Genomic DNA, 16638 nt, shown 5'->3' on the forward strand with positions numbered 1-16638 from the left:
GCATAGTCTATTACTTGTTGCTTGGGGACATCTCGTGCTAGTAGTTTTTAAAGATACAAAACAGCTCATAATTCATCTCTGGTTGTAGATGTTGGAAAAAATCCATAAAGTCATAAAACTTTGTGATTTGAGAACTGAACCCTGTTGGTCATTAGCTGCGGTTTAGCAGCAGCCATGCTGCAGTCAATTGTCTAGATGCTTAAAAGAATGGTTTGGTTGAGAGGAAAATTAAAACCTTGGATTACATTTCCCAAGCTATGCATTATACCTCTGGTGTTAACATCAGGGCGGTGATTTGACTGGGCTGCAGCAAATGGCTTATCAGGAGAGGAGCGTGGGGGTCACCAGTCTGCCATCAGACGCAGAAATCCAGATATCAAGTATCACCGCAGCCTCCTTTTGTTTATTGCTCAAAATAGACTAATTATGACCTTATAGAAGATTACTGTGAGATGCACGTTTGTGAGGCGTTCACGTTGTCAGCGGAGCTGCAGCACAGACATGACTGAGGTGCGGTTGGGGTGAAGGGAGGTTTGTGGCAGATGGTTTCCCAGAAAAAAACTGAATATGTTGCATGGCCGTCAAAGAGTCATGTTTAGGTTTCTCAGATGTTCTTATGAGAAAGTTGAGTGTAGAGATTTCTGGCAGAGTGTGTTGCAATTTGGTTGGGAGTTCATCCAACAGTCAGGGAAAAGGCTATTTATCATGACATTTTGTTGATTCGGCAGAGAAAGAAAACATGATGACAATATGGCCTACAATAGTTTCTAGAAAATGGGTCGCGTTATTCACGAGCTATCTCAACTACGGATTTCACAAGAAAGTTTACATCTGTTTTTGTGTTTTTATATAACGATTACGATTCCAAATGTGCATCTGTTCTTTGTGATGAAGAAGATAAGGGTCATTGCTTGTCACTAACATACATTAGCCTTCTAAGGGCCAGACTGAGCAGTAATCAAACGCACTTGACTGGGCACGATCAGACATCACGTAGGCCCATCTATCCAGTGGTTATATGAGCAGCAGCACCAAACTTGTGTAACAGATTCAGAAATGTGCCGAACTCCTCCTCCTCACCATCATCTCACTGGACGCATCTGCAGACTGCAGGAGCATAGATATGAGTTCACACAGATACATTTTAACTTAGCGTTTCTTCTCTACTCACTGAGTATCCTTCAAATAGACATGACGGATATTTAAGTTAAAGACAAGTAGCACCCTCGGCTCATTTGAAGTTTTCGTTTTGTCCCATTAAATCTCCTTTAATTTAGTTCATAATGGGATTACGCATATTTGGCACGCCGCTTTGCGCATATGCGTGCGTCTGTTTTTTTGTTTTCATCCTGCAAGAGGCCCAGTCTCAGAGAAACCCGGGGACACAACAAGGAGATAACCAAAGAGCGGCTCTCCGACAGACGCTACAGTGGTCACACAACGGCAAGGTTTTTAGCATTTTAAGCCAGGGCTCGGAGTATCAGCCACCGAGGCGGAGGGGCGCGCCCCAGCAGCAAGTGCAAGCGCGACCTGTCACCATCATTCGTGATGCGGACGTGAGACATCCGGACACCTCCAGCCAGCCGGTGGCCCAGCAACAACAGCAACAGCAGCCTCCCAGGCCGGGGTCCAGCCCGCACGGCCCCGGTGGTCTCCCGCCTCCGCTCCAAAGGCTCGTGAGAGGGCAGGAGCACCGCCAGCATCTCCAAGACCGCCGCGATGAGCGCACCGGGACGCAGAGGAGCACCAATGAGACCCAGGAAAAGGTCAATGTCAGTCCGCCTCTGCCCAGGAGAGAAGATATGATGGTGGGCGATGATCCCTACGACCCCTACAAATCCATTGATAGTGATAATCCATATTACAATCATTATGACGTTTACGAGAGACCGAGGCAAGGATCCAGACCCGGATATGGCACACGTTATCATCAGTACGGTAAGAATGGGGAAAGTGTTCTCAAACACGCAAGTCATTAAGATAGAAAGGAAGCGGTGTTTATGATGCTTAAACACTTCAGATCTATCAAGCATCTATCATATAAGATCTATCGGGGGGGGGGGGGTTGTAGCCTATGTGAAAAATATCCAGTTAGTGAATTATGTCAGTTTATTATTGTTGTTTGTTATTGTTTTACAGTTTATGTTTTATGCACCACTTTTATGGACACTCGTTTTCAGCTATTATCACTATTATAATGTTTTGATGTTTTAGGTCTGCCTGATCTCGTACCTGACGCATACTACATTCAATCGTCTGCTTATGCCCAGAGAGTCCCAATGTACAACCTGAGATGTGCAGCTGAGGAAAACTGTTTGTCAAGGTAGACTGCTGTCAGGACTTATCCACATGGAGAAAGAAGAAAAAACAGGGTTTGCAGCCAAGTCTGAGTGTGATTCAGGGAGCTTTGAGCCATAACAACCACCTTAAGTGTTTGTGGGTTAGGGCTGCCCAGTGGAACCATGAGGTAAATTTAACCGAATCCTGCCACTGATGGTGGAGAGGGGTGGAGTGGTGGATTTCTGTAAAGTTTAATCATAGTTTGCCCGAGGAGAGAAAGCACGAATGGTAAACACATTATCGAAAACTAACCCAAACAACCCCGAGCCTCCAAATTATTTTTCCACCAACCATTTAGGCAGCCTTCACTCTGCTCCACTCATAGAAGGGGATGTAGCAGGAAAAACAATCTTAGTGATGTAATCATGTCCATATAGGACATTTGTGTTTTTTTTCTTCTGCATACTAATTCTCTTGCTTTGGTTTTTGTCTGCAGCACAGCCTATAGAGCCAGAGATTATGACACCCGTATGCTCTTGAGGTTTCCTCAGAGAGTCAAGAACCAGGGGACAGCAGACTTCCTCCCCAACAGGCCACGTTACTCCTGGGAGTGGCACAGCTGTCACCAGTGAGTATAATGTCATGTTAGCACTGAATCACCTCACCATCACACAGAGAAAGAGTCTCAGTGACTTGTGGCTGTTCTCTTGCATCATTTGTTCGCACTGCCCAACGGGCTGGCATCAATTGGAGTCATTTGCATGAAGGTTTTATGCATAAATAAACCAGATCTGGACTGTTCTGCCTTGAATGCAAAGTGAGACGTTTTGAAGAGACACATTTCTAAGAAACATTTAAATACTGCATTATTCACATGTTTTATCACACTTCACACATTGTAACTCTATGTGGTTGTTTTGTTCCTCAGTTAAAAAAATGTAAGCAACCAATTGTTTCCAAGAAACACTGTTTGTCACTACACTATTTGTCTTTTCTAGTCTGTAGTTGTGGTATGGCACCCCCTGTTGAACCACAGTTGTGCTACTTTTGGCTGTTATATAGTTTTTGTTGGCAGTTTTATTGCTTTGCAGAAATGTTGATATCAGGACTGACATCTTAACATGAGTTGTATGTATATCTATAGACTTTTAAAGATGTCATTTTCTATTTTTATAATCTCAGTAAAAACAGTAAAAACCACTTGGGATTATGTGAATGAACTTCATATGTCCTTAGAATTCAGTTTATTCACAACTGCAAAGTCAAGTTGTGGGATGAGGATAATGAGCCGAAAAGGAAAACAGCTGGTATTTTTGTCCCTTTATTGAACTTAAGGAAATGTGCTTAGTCTTCCTTGATTCCACAGAAATTACCTCTGTCCATAGTTATGTTGTGAAACAACCAGTCCACTGTGCTAATCCCCAAAATGGAGCACATTTGGCAGAGATCCAACAAACTGTTGATGTAGACTGTAAAGACTTTAGTCAGTGTTTTGGTTAGGTTGTTCTGGTGGGTCTCAACATGACAAACAGTGCTCGGTTGTTTAAAAAAGTTTAGATTAAAGATGTTGTTGAACACTATTTCTGCTGATGCACAGACACTTCCACAGCATGGATGAGTTCAGCCATTATGACCTGCTGGATGCCACCACTCAGCATTCGGTGGCTGAGGGCCACAAGGCTAGCTTCTGCCTGGAGGACACTTCCTGTGACTATGGCTACTACAGGCGATATGCCTGCACTACACATACCCAGGTCTCAAACACCCCTGTTATTACTGACTTTAAAGCTGCTCTTAACAATATTTTCATCTTAACATCTTTTTGGCATTTTCCCTCTCCTTTATTAAGTTATATATCTTTTTTGTGCATGTAACAGGTTTGCAAAGTGAAAAAGCCCAAAGTCCACCCCAAAGGGAGTTCCCATCTACCACAGAAAACACTGCTCTGAACTGCTTTTCTTCCGCTTTCTAGTGACGTCACAAGCAGCAACAAATGCATCATAATAGTCAAGCATTTAGCAGCTAAGTAGACAAAAACAGAACTAAAAGGAGAGTGACTTATATTCACCAGGCGGTCAGCTAATGTTGCTTAGGGTCTGCTGGATGTCAAAATAAGCAACTTTTTGTTTTGTTTTGTTTACCACGTCAACTTTATAAGGTTATAATATGTCTGTCTTCTGATTACAGTCTGTTTCTGCTGCCCCCAAGTAGCCAAAAAATAGTTAATGTAGGTTGAAGTAAGTGAGCTCAACTGCTACCAAATTTAGCCAGCTCCTGTTAGCTAAAGCAGCAACAATGTAATTTTGAATCAAGTACTACCAAGTAGCTGAGCCGTAAATAAACACAGGTACACAGAGACCGTTATATGTAACCAGCCTTAAAGTAGTTATTGCAGGTGTTAAGCCTTAATCCTTTAAAATACACACCAGCAGAGATGAATACTCTGCCCTGCTTTGTACTTGGATTATTTTACAACAGAAATGTTTTTGTAAATGACCACAATGACCAAAAGGACAATATGCTAATCATGTTACATGGTCACATTCATGTCACTTTTCATTGTACAAATTGTCCATGACATTTGTCCTGTTGGTGGAAAATAGTATGCCTTTTTCACAGCAGACTTTTTGACTTGTAATAGCAGGAAAATTACTGGTTTTACTTATAACATTAAAGACGGCTCAGATCTATTCAAGTGTTCCAGTAAGCCATGAAAATGTGACAGTGAGCCAGCATGCACAATACCAGGACCCTAAACCTGAAGCTCCATTAATTGTATTATTTACACCCGCGCCTCTTGTAAATGTCTTCTGTGAAAAAGGTCTGTTTGAATTGAAACTGTTAATAAAAGCCAGTTCACGAGAAATAAACAACTATAAAGAACTACAAACTGCGATGACACGTTGTTGCACATTCACACTATAATGATTTAGTTTCATGTGCAAAAGTGTTCAGACCAAAATAGAAGTTAATGTCTTGCTTTTCACAAAGACCTTGTTGTAGGATCTTGGTTTAAAATTGTCTCTAAAAAGGAGAGTGAAGCTAAGAAAAACAAGTGCTCTTTTACTGAGGCAGCCGTCCCTTAGAGAACAACTTTAGTATTTCCTTTTTGCATGAGCCAGTAGTGATGGTGATTTAATGATTTCCTGTTTCTCCTGCGAGATGATCCCACCTGCCTGAACGTCTGTGATCAGTTGTTCAGCGTATTATTTCTTTTTCCATTCTGTATTTTCTTGTTTATTTTTTCTCAATCTCTGTTTGTTGACTTTGAATCCAAAAACAACACTAAGATCGAACAACAAATTCAGTTATTACTATTATTATTATTATTATTATTATTATTATTGTTATTACCATTAGAGATTATAACAATCTGATATTATAATAATAGGTTTGTTTGTTTGTTTATAAAATGTTTTATGTGGATGCTGTCCAATGTGCAGGGACTGAGCCCAGGATGTTATGATACCTACAACGCAGACATCGACTGCCAGTGGATTGACATCACAGATGTGAAACCTGGAAACTATATCCTCAAGGTTTGTTAGAAATACCAGATGACGTTTGGCTTCCTCTGAAGACACTGAACCCTTTTAAAAGAGTTACACTTGTGTGGAAACACAATACATTTATGAATATTTGATTTGAGTCTATGCTGTTTATTTATCTTTGTTGCTGTGTTATTGATTCTTATATTTTTGTATATCTATATTCTTTCGTTCTCCACAGATTAGTGTAAATCCGTATTATCAGGTCCCAGAATCAGACTACAGCAACAACATTGTGCGCTGTGACGTTCACTACACTGGCAACTACGCCTCCCTGTCAGGTTGTCACATGTCAACGTAAGTATCATGTCTCAAGTAACAAATATTTCTCTGATATTTCTCATGTGCTCCATTAATGCTGTTTTTATTCTTTTCTTTTTCTTTTGTTTTTAGGTATTAAGAAATGATAGTCATTCACAGCAACTCAGCAGCAAAGATGTTCTGTAAATGAAGAGGACTGCATATGAAAACTTATAAAACATCATGAAATTAATTGTTAAGCATACATTTTATAATTTAAAATACTCCTAATTTAGGGGGGAAGTATAATCTTAAGTATAATTTTTGCTTTTTACCCATTGGTATATTCTTATTTCTTACTCTATTGCATTGTACTGTATGCTTGCTTTTCATAACACTTGTAAGGTACTTAAAGAATAAAATCCATGAAGATTTTATTCTTTATTTAGAAGTTTAGAAGTTTAAAAGTTTAGAATTTAGAAGTTTAGCATAGCAAAGTACAAACATAAACCAGTTTTCCCTCATTGTTAAGTAAATATCAATTATATTACAGTTTTAAAATGAACCAGTTGGAAAAGGTATTTTTTATATTTATAAGCAACGTAAGAAACTCTCTTTACTCCAGAGCTTTTGGTGAAACTTAGTTGAATAAAATGTTGCGAAATTTTATCACTTTTTTAGACTTATCAGTTTGAAGTGATTACCAATGTGTCTTGCTTTTGCTTCTTCTAAAGAAAATCACAGTGAATACAAAGAAAAATACATGTACTCCCAATAGTTTATACTCCATAAAGGACTCAGGCTAAATAGTCATCATATATACTACCTCAATTCCCATACATCGGAGAGTGGAAGTGTTGTGTTTCGCCTTGGAAAAGTGTACAGGTCCTTTATGTACAAACTATTGATTGGGGATACATGTATTTTTCTCTGCATATACTGTGATTTTATCTATGTACCTTTTGACTATATGTAGCATATATGTATGTATATATATATATATATATATATAGCCTATATAAATCTGTGTATATGTTTAATATGAAATGTATTTTTTTACTATTTGACTGATATTTTTGTTATCTAGCATTCATCCTCAGTGGAATGCCTTTTCTACACACACACACACACTGACTGAAAAACACAGACACACACACACACGTTAAAAAGAACATAAAATATAGAAGCTTTGAAGTAGGTCGGATTATTTTCTTTACAGATTATGATAATTTTTTTGATTAATTCAATTAACTTTTAACTATCAATAGATAATCAGAATTGTAGCTGATAACTTTCCAGTCTGAGCTACATAATGCCATTTTAGTTCAAACTAATTATTAAACCATCAGGCTAACAAGTTAACCATTGATAATTAAATAATAAAGATCAACAGGGATCCCCGAATAATCAAAAAAAGTTTAAATGATTTAGCTTTTGACAAAGCTGCTCATGCTACATACTGAGCACTATGACTTACTCACTCCTTCTAGCTCTCTTTTTGGTCTCCACCAGCTCCTGAGGAAAACATCTGGCTTCTTAGCTACTGAATGCTCCCCTCTGTTCACGTGCTGCTAGCTAACTGTGTCTGTCCTCTTAAAAAAGAAATCATGTGAACCATTGTTAATATAAAATATTGATAGTAGTTGGTTTAAGGGAGGCAGAGGGCATATGATTGGCTGAAAGATGAGGGGGCCGTAACTGGTGACATCAATGTCTCACGAAATGTGACATTATGAAATAGAGGAATGAACTATGAAATAAAAACATGCTTTTATAAAAGGAAATGTTATAAATAAAAAATTATAATTGGCTCCAACAAAACAATTTTTATTATGGAAATAAGAATGATGAAGCAACCTTTTAACATACTATTATTTTTTAAAGTATTTGGTCATGTATATATTCTGCACAATGTATACATTTCTGGATTTCTTTGGTTATTTAATATTTAACACTGCGGGGGCTCCATAATTTGGAGAACTTCAACGTTATTGTTGCACAATATTAAAATGAACCATAAAATCACAACCTGGTCATCTGCAGTATCCTCCGCCCCAGCAGGCGGCGCCACTGACACTTTGCGCATGTTGTTGGAATTCAGTGATTTTTATCAGGCTGCCAGAGAAACTGGAGTAAACCTTCACCACCAGCAGTGTGAGTGTGTGTATGTGTGTGTGTGAGCGCCCCAGTGGGTCGATTATTACCAACAAATCCGTTCGTTTCATAAAATCAAAATGCATCCAGTCAGAGTGTCGATCCCGTCGTTTCGTTCAGAAAACAACTCGATCGAGAAAGGATACACGGTAAGCTGCTCTAAAACAAGCTGTGTCTCTGTCGTCTGCTCTGCTGCTGTCATCAGTTTTTCATTTTAACTCGGATGTTATTCTGTACCCTTGAAATAAAAACCTGTTTAACATCGCGGATCAAGCAGCGTAAATGTCACTTGTTCGGTTAACAGCCGAAGCCTCACATCAGCCCTTAAGCCGCTTCTGTGTTTATACATTGTACGCACTTCATTGTAAATCAATCAAATAATCTAAAGGAGCAACTATAACGTTACTAGATAATACAGAGAGAACTCCAACTCAGAGACTTCTGAATTTGTGTCTAGTTAGAGCCACTGGGCATGTAAACCAAAACGTCCAGTCACTGGTTTTAATAAAGCTTTCTGACATAAATTCATTGTACCTTGTGTCAAGTGTCTATGATACATTTCACTTTAAAGGTACATTAGAAATTTAGTGTTGCAGTTCCAGATGGTTGTGAGACTTGTGAGAGACATATATTTTTTAAATTGTCAAAATCAAAGAAGCGTGGGTTGAGATATACTGACTTTTACTAGTCCTTAGAATAGGTCAACCTCTGAAAACGTTGGATCCTACATTTCCCATAATGCATTCAATAACCTTTTGATTAGACCCTAATCTTTCATTTCTTTCAAACTCCATGGCTGTGCCTCCATGCCTGTTTTTTCCAAATTAAAAAAAATAGTTTGCCCTTTTGGGAAATATACTTATTTGCTTTCTTGGAGTCAGGCTAACCGTTTCCCCCTTTTCTCATTCTTTATGCTAAGCTAAAGTAAAGTCATATTAATCCTCCCGCAAATAACTTTATTTCCCAAAATGTTACTTTAAATTTTGTATTCCTCAAATATTATATAAAGTGAGTGGGAAGCTTGCCAGGACCAAGTGAATGTGATAGTGGAAAAACCTTTTCTAATGACATTGACAAAGAAATTATACACTGATCATGTCATGGCCAATACCTGATCCACGGCGCTGATACCAAACCATTGTACTGGATTGGTCCATGCCTAATTTTAAGCCTCCCTTAGAGGTGAAACCAGTATCTAGTATTTCGTAAGAGGAAAGTAACTGATAAAACAAAAGTCAGAAAAATAAATATAATTTGTTCTTCTACTTCCCTTTAATCATCTTGTGACAAACTGAGGGTTGTAATTGTTACTTGTCGGATCTCTGTCTTTGGGAGATCCAGTATGTGTTTATGTTCAGAGTCCAGAATTGCATTAACAACACTGCCGTCATTTAAGAGTTGACTTCCTTTTTTTTACATAATGCTGGCATGAACAGCAGCGTGTATGCAGTATCTGCCTTTTACGGAAGAATCCAGTTGAGTGAAGGAAGTCCGTTTAGGGATGTTAACAGTAACTCTGACAGGTCAAATTGTTCTTCTACTGCAGCTGTCAGATGTTTCCTCTTGGTAACTAGCTGACATAGACTGTAACTGACAGCTCCGCAGTCAGCTGGTCAGTCAGTCACGCACTGACTGGTTGCACTGGGTGGGGATGTTAGTGGCTGATGGGCTCTGGTGATAAATCATGATTCCCTCAACTGACTCTCAACAACAGAATTCAGTAGTACTAACTATTTCCTTTCTTTCAGGTCTTTAAAATTGACGTGCTGATGAATGGCAGACAACATTCTGTTGAGAAACGCTACAGTGAATTCCATACTTTGCATAAAATGGTGAGATTTAGTGTACCCCTAAAGTTTATAGTCATTTATTGCTGTTGAGTATCAACAAACACCTCCATTCTCATGAACTAACATTTAGTGTTCAAGTGAAAGTGAAAATCTTGTTTTTTACATATTAACCACCATGTTTGAGCATTTTAATGTCTGTGCTGGATTTCCCTAAGTTCTGAAAATGCTTATTTAGTCAGTTAATTAATTGGTAAAACCACTGAAAATTAATTGAGAGGCATTTTAATATTCAGTTATCATTTTAAGTAATTTATCAAATAAGACACTTTGGGTTCTATGGGCAGCGGTCTTTAACGTTTGCGAGTTTAGAGACTAAACAATTAACTGGGTAATAAAAGAAACAAACATACATTGACTAAAATTGATTGACTTTTGTAAAACCCTATGTTGCACATACCATACAAAAGGATGGAAGTGTGCTTCACAGAACATAAAAATACATACAAGAAATGGGAACATTAAAAACACAACATTGTCTACCCATCTACTAGTGCAAAAAGAGGTGTGCACTGTAGGCATGCTCAGGAAATCACAGCAAATAAATAATGAATGTTTTCTATGGTGGTTAACCACGTTCACCATACTAGTTTGTTTGAGGTTGTAGCTTTACAGATGAGTTCCTTTTCCTGTCCTTTTCATTAGTCAGTAAGTTTTTACTTATACTGTGAAATATCACACCATCTACTCAGTGGGTTGGCACAATATTTTGTAGTGAGATCAGGTCAACATTTTAATTTGTTTGATACTTTAGTTAGTGACCTAAGTAACCAGCCAAAATAATGACAAAGCCAATGATATTGGCTGTAGCTATTTAGCAAAAAACACGCTACAATAGGATGCAAACTCTTGCTTTTCCTCTTTCCTGATCTACCATGTACTGTATGTTTTTAATGATCCTTTTAAATCCTTATAGCTAAAGAAGAGCATAAAGCCACCTGAGATCCCTTCGAAACATGTTAGAAACTGGGTTCCCAAAGTCCTGGAGCAGAGGCGGCATGGTCTGGAACTCTACCTGCAGGTACTCCAACACCTTCATTCTACTTGCTGGGACTGTTTGCTTAAAATCAAGAACCAGAACATTATGTCTATGAAGTCAGTATCATAAACTGAGCCTTTCTGCTTTTACCAAATACAAATTTTGTCTTTCTCAAAGTAAACACACAAAGAAAGGTCATGCAGGCCACTTGAGTTGTGTACTGCTGTTTCATGTGCACATTGCAATTTGCTTTTGTTTTGTCAGACTATAATTATGGAAAATGGGGTCCTTCCAAAGATATTCCTGGATTTCCTGAACATCCGCCACTTTCCTTCAGTGCCAAAAACAGAAAGCTGTGGGTGAGTTGAAACTGCTGCTTTTTTAAATGAAATAATAAATATATAAAAATAATATTTTGTTTGTGGGAGAGTTTGTTCCCAGACTACTGGAAGGCTATGTGGCTTAACTTTTATTTTTCCTCTCTAAGGTCGTTTGATACAGAATCAGAGGAATCAAGGTGAGTCGTTTTGTTAAATGTTTCAGTGAACTATTGGATGAAATGGTAGGTCAGATGTTTTGTTTTGCACCATTTTGAACCAGTCAGAACTTGAGTCACTATTTGCTCTGTACTTGAACCCCACACACAATGTCAGTGACACCGCCTACGTTCTTTATCCTGTTAATTTATATGCAGCATGTAGCCGCCCACAACCTTCTGACTTCTCCTTTTTGGACTCTTCTCAGTAAACTTTCACATCAACCAGTCTTGCTGTTTCTGAGAGACCCCTACCTGCTGCCTTCTGCACATGGTGAGTTGAGGTTACTTAAGCATAATATCAGAATATTTGTTCTGTACTTTCATCATCAACATTCTAATAGCAGCGTAGTTGAAAAGATTAATTATGGTAAATTAACTAAAAACTACATTACCTACTTTAATGTCTTCTAAGTCAAAAAAAACTTTCTTTCCTTCTTCACTTTCAGATACATTTTCAAATGTTGTGATAGAAGGTGTGATACATGGAGTTTTCTACCCAGATCTTCAACCAAGGTAGAGCTGCAGAGCCGAATCTGAGGGCACGTCACTACAAACGTGCTCCATATTTTCACACCATTTTAGGTGTGCATCAGGAAGGACATAAAATGTTAAGATAGACTTAGCCTCACTTAAATTTTCCAAAGCATAAAACAAAAATCCATACATTTAAAAAACAAAACAAAGGGATGCCTTATCTTGCAATAACTCACTGGCACTAGATTTAAAATGTAATCATCCATTGACCTTACGCCCAGTAACTTCTGCACCATTGCCATCAGATAGAACATGAACAATATTGACCCATATTTCAATGGATTTAAATCCTAAGAAAGTAGTTTAATTAAACGTCAGTCAGCTATAAAATGTAACTACATGTGAAACAGTTTGGCAAGTTAACGTAGATGTGTTGAGGCTTTACAATCCAAATATTATTTGCAGAAATGATAGAGCATCATTAGTAATTAACTTATATTTTCCTCCTTTCTTAAGAAAGTTTGTGGATCAAGTGGACATAAAAATAAGAGGCAGATCAAAGTATGGGAGACCTTAAGTGCTTTTTTTGAGAGAGAGAGAGAGAGAGAGAGAGTTTTTAGTTAGTAAATACCAGAAGTTTGTGAATGGCTCTCCAACTCTGGGGAACCAGAAAAGAAATGCTGATATCTGCTGGACTGAAGGTTAGTCTGCCAGACACAGAGTAGGCCTGTAAGGGCAAAGCACAGGGCTGGCATGGGGAGCTGGATCGTGGCCTGCAAACAGGGAGGTGCCTTTGTAGCACCAGACTGTGGTTTTTGAATTTGTTCTGAGCTGCCAAATTGAGCCACCTGAGGGAGAGCAGTGTGGGACAGCGTGGAACAATTTCGAGGCTGCATTCTGGTGGAGTTGACAGATACGTGCCACATGTTAGGGTGGAAATTATTTGAGCTTTGTAAGTAGGTTGTGGCAGTGATGTGGACCTCCCCTTTATTTTATTTTTTTTTTTTATTTGAGCATCAGGCGCTTGTGAAGGAGTACTGTCGTGTTTACAGTGGTGCTTGTGAGCTCTGTGGGGCTGCTTGAAGCAGCTCGGTTTGGTCAGGTGATAAGTGTGTGGTTTTGGGCACAAAGCCAATTTGAAATGTAGCCAGGACTGACAGAAATATGTGGCACAACCTGTGAATGAGGAAAGACTTCTTGATAGCATTACACTCCTATGGCATTGTCAGAATCACAATAGTTTTAAAAGGATCAAAATCAGTGCAGCAGAATCAGAGATATTGTCTTTTTTTATTCCACACTCTCTTTCTTTTCGCCTACATTACCCACAATGCAGCTCAACCATCGACAGTTTGGGTCGTAGATTCAAGTGTGTTATCTTAGTACCAGCTTGGCTCTCCTCCTCCCTCTAAAGCTTTTCCCATGTAAAATAAAAGCTGAGATGTGTGTGATGGCATAGCAGCAGAATGAGCCTATCACAAGGTTTAAACTGCTCATTGCTGTCCCACACAACATGCAAGTATGGCATTTGAAAACAGTTCCAGTTTGTGCAAAATAATGGTAATAAATATATATATATATATATATATATATATATTATAATTATATATATATATATATATATATATATATATATATATATATATATATATATATATATATATATATATATATTATAATTATATATAATCATCATTATAATCACAGCATAGATTCTCCTTATTACTGACTAGATCCTACGCAAACCTGTTTCTGTTATGTTGTCCCAAATCCCATGAAAACTGGCTTCGGAAGTTGATTTTCACATCAGGGTTTTAGATTATGCATGAAAATGAGGATCATGATTGATTTGCGAACACAGGTGGGGAAAATAGGCTTCCGATAACACTTGCTAAAGGCCAGTATCTAACACTAATACCAGTCATGTTACATTTAACGTTGGATGTACACATAACAGACGGCCAGTTTTTTAGTTGTGGTGATTGTAGGCATAGTCAGCCATCATGTAAAGGGATGTGTGTTTTGTTTTTCAGAGCACTTGTAAAATGACAGATGGTTATTTATAAGACTTAAAACCAGTAAAACACTGTGCAATATGAAATAAAATGCAAATTGTCTTTATATTGTTCCTTGCGAACGAATGTCTGCGAAAGTACAAACCATCTCCTGCTGTGAGCACTTGTATGACTTGACTTGTAGCTTTTATGACACATTGTTGCACGTCCCTTCTTGGGCAGTAATTGATGACACTTCTTATGTGACTGGACCTCCACTACAGCACAGTGACAACTAATATATGGTATTTATACTGAATTAAATTAATCCAGCGCAATTAACCTCAACAGATCATGATTTTATGTTTTAACAAAGTAAATCATTTCCTAGAGCTCCATCGCATATAGATTTATATGTATTTATATTGTGTAAGATTGTTCTGTTTGTGTTCTGACGACGTGTCAAGTGTCATTTATGTGCCATAATGTCAACCTACAGTGAACACTGGAATTCTACTGTAGCACTTTAAGATGGGCGATATGTAAAAATACTGACACCAATAAAATGTATTTACACAAACCTTGTTTGTTGACTTTATAAAATTAAAATAACATCAAATTTAATGAAATCATTAGCTCTTTATTAGAAAAGTGACTAGAAAGGCCATCGATTAACAGGCTAACAATTATTTAGTATTTCTGTCTCTCACATAATAGGGTTAGCTTGAAAGTTGATACGTATATTACCCAGAAAACAGAGAAAACCTCCACATATCTTATTGCATGTAAATTTGCTTGTTATAACTCAGCCAGAATTTTTTAAATTATAGCTGGGCAATAAACAAAACATTTACAGGAACGTTATTGACCAACCTGATCCTGTTCACATCAATATGTTTGCCAAATTAAAAATTAAAACTTTCAGTAACATGTTTGTTTGTTTGTTGTACATTTTCATTTTAAAACAAGGATTTTTAACAAACATGTCATCTGCATAAATTCAGATTTGTAAACAAACGCTATAACAAAATACTGACTTTACATTTGGAAATTATCTGAAATGCCGTATTTTCAGATGAATAGAAAATTAAAAATCTGCTGATTTCTGGGCAGCTTGCTGTCCCAGTAACAGTCCAGTAGTAACAACACTCACACACACACATCCTACTGGAATATGTTATCCAGCAACCGCAGGCAATTCAACAGAGTATATTTGGTCCCAAAGGCAGCTTTAAAGTTCTCCATGACCAACTTCATCTTTCAGCCGTTCGTCCTGGTTTGTTTCTGTCTGAGGTTCTTTCATGTTAGCGAAGGCAACTTCTCTTGTCAGCTGTTCAAGAGGAGGGAGACCCACCAGCAGGTTTCTCATAGCAATAGCTGTCATCAAGAACCTAAAAGAGAAGGAGCGAGTTCCCAGATTAATTTAGGTTTTGGTTGTGCACTTTGTGTTAATACGACCAAACCTGGCAAGTCACTGTACTGTTGAGAGGACGACACTCACCCCCTCCGTATCGTATAGTACTTTTTCACTGCAAAACGCTCCAATCGCTCCAGCACGCTGGCCTCCCTGCGTTTCTTCACCTCCTTCATGCGGCGCTGCCTCTTCAGGAAAAGCTGTACAATCGGGTCGGTGGCGTTGGCGACCTCTGACCCTTCGTCACTGTCTGCAGCGATGAGAGGCTGCAGCTCAGGAGGAAGGGGCTCGGTTTCTGCGGGATGAGACTGTCCAGTCAGCATCTTATGAATGTTTTTGGAGCCTTTCTTGCATTTAGATGAAAAAAGAGAAAGTTCTCAAGGGGGTCAGAGCTGTTTAACATTGTGATCTTTGAGGTCATTTTCCTATTAAGTTCTGCACTTTACCTGTCCCATTGCGAATGCGCTCCTGCAGCTCAAACAGCTTGGTGAAGTTCTCTTGCAGCGCCGTCTCTGTAGTGTTGACGTAGATGTACATGTAGCAAGATGGGTCTTCAGACACTGTGTAAACCTTATGGTAAGCCCCAGCAGGCACCTACACACATACACATGGAAAATGCTTGAATGTGTCCAGAGACCTGTACTACAAAGCAGGATTTGGTCTTAACCCTGGGTCACGAAGGTGGTTCACTTCTTGCCGGGGTCCATCAGCATGGTAAATTATACTGCACACCTAGTCTGCTCCAGATAAGGTTACGTTCGAGACAACAAATCAATATATATAAAAGCACCGCGTACTGACCAATTCATTCTCTTGGAGAAAGGATGTATTAATAAGACCTAAGTTCTAATAGTACATCCACTAGATACTGTGGAGCTCTGTGCACGGATCATGATGGTTTCTTAGGAGTGCAAGGGTTTTCAGAGATCGGCAAAGCAGTTTGGTTTTTCTTATCAAATTTTATATATATATATATATATATATATATATATATATATATATATATATATATAATATATATATATATATAATATATATATATAATATATATATATATATAATATATAAATAATATATATAAATAAATAATATATATATATATATATATATATATAATATATATATATAAATATAATATATATAAATATATATATATATATAAATAATATA

General features: G+C 38.0%; 3 protein-coding genes across 3 annotated transcripts in view; 2 read left to right on the forward strand and 1 right to left on the reverse strand.

Moving 5' to 3' along the window:
* The first annotated feature begins 1097 nt into the window (after positions 1-1097).
* On the forward strand, positions 1098-7108 carry loxa (lysyl oxidase a). Its single transcript, XM_046066342.1, has 7 exons — positions 1098-1938; positions 2215-2323; positions 2777-2908; positions 3878-4034; positions 5724-5819; positions 6010-6125; positions 6222-7108. Exons 1-7 carry the CDS (start codon positions 1284-1286, stop codon positions 6226-6228), a joined length of 1272 nt encoding a protein of 423 aa, XP_045922298.1. The 5' UTR covers positions 1098-1283; the 3' UTR covers positions 6229-7108.
* Positions 7109-8164: 1056 nt separating this feature from the next.
* Positions 8165-13640, forward strand: snx24 (sorting nexin 24). The gene is made up of 7 exons (XM_046066343.1): positions 8165-8371; positions 9971-10054; positions 10986-11090; positions 11313-11407; positions 11536-11565; positions 11793-11857; positions 12033-13640. The coding sequence occupies exons 1-7, from the start codon at positions 8303-8305 to the stop codon at positions 12101-12103; spliced, it is 519 nt and encodes a 172-aa protein (XP_045922299.1). The 5' UTR covers positions 8165-8302; the 3' UTR covers positions 12104-13640.
* Positions 13641-14673: 1033 nt separating this feature from the next.
* ggcx (gamma-glutamyl carboxylase) overlaps positions 14674-16638 on the reverse strand; it is a 7786-nt gene continuing 5821 nt past the window's right edge. Inside the window, exons 13-15 of the mRNA XM_046066341.1 lie at positions 15915-16062; positions 15556-15763; positions 14674-15445 (exon numbers count right to left, since the gene is read on the reverse strand). Of these exons, the coding sequence (XP_045922297.1) occupies positions 15286-15445; positions 15556-15763; positions 15915-16062 (516 nt within the window). The 3' untranslated portion in view covers positions 14674-15285. The remainder of the gene's footprint in view (positions 15446-15555; positions 15764-15914; positions 16063-16638) is intronic.

The sequence above is a fragment of the Micropterus dolomieu genome, linkage group LG13 (assembly GCF_021292245.1).
Source record: "Micropterus dolomieu isolate WLL.071019.BEF.003 ecotype Adirondacks linkage group LG13, ASM2129224v1, whole genome shotgun sequence".
Lineage (NCBI taxonomy): Eukaryota > Metazoa > Chordata > Actinopteri > Centrarchiformes > Centrarchidae > Micropterus > Micropterus dolomieu.

Coding starts and splice junctions, on each gene's coding strand:
- loxa (XM_046066342.1), top strand. CDS start 1,284: ATGGGATTACGCATATTTGGCACGCCGCTTTGCGCATATGCGTGCGTC. Junction 1,939..2,214: donor CACACGTTATCATCAGTACG/GTAAGAATGGGG, acceptor TTGATGTTTTAG/GTCTGCCTGATCTCGTACCT. Junction 2,909..3,877: donor GAGTGGCACAGCTGTCACCA/GTGAGTATAATG, acceptor GCTGATGCACAG/ACACTTCCACAGCATGGATG.
- snx24 (XM_046066343.1), top strand. CDS start 8,303: ATGCATCCAGTCAGAGTGTCGATCCCGTCGTTTCGTTCAGAAAACAAC. Junction 8,372..9,970: donor CGATCGAGAAAGGATACACG/GTAAGCTGCTCT, acceptor CCTTTCTTTCAG/GTCTTTAAAATTGACGTGCT. Junction 10,055..10,985: donor TCCATACTTTGCATAAAATG/GTGAGATTTAGT, acceptor AAATCCTTATAG/CTAAAGAAGAGCATAAAGCC.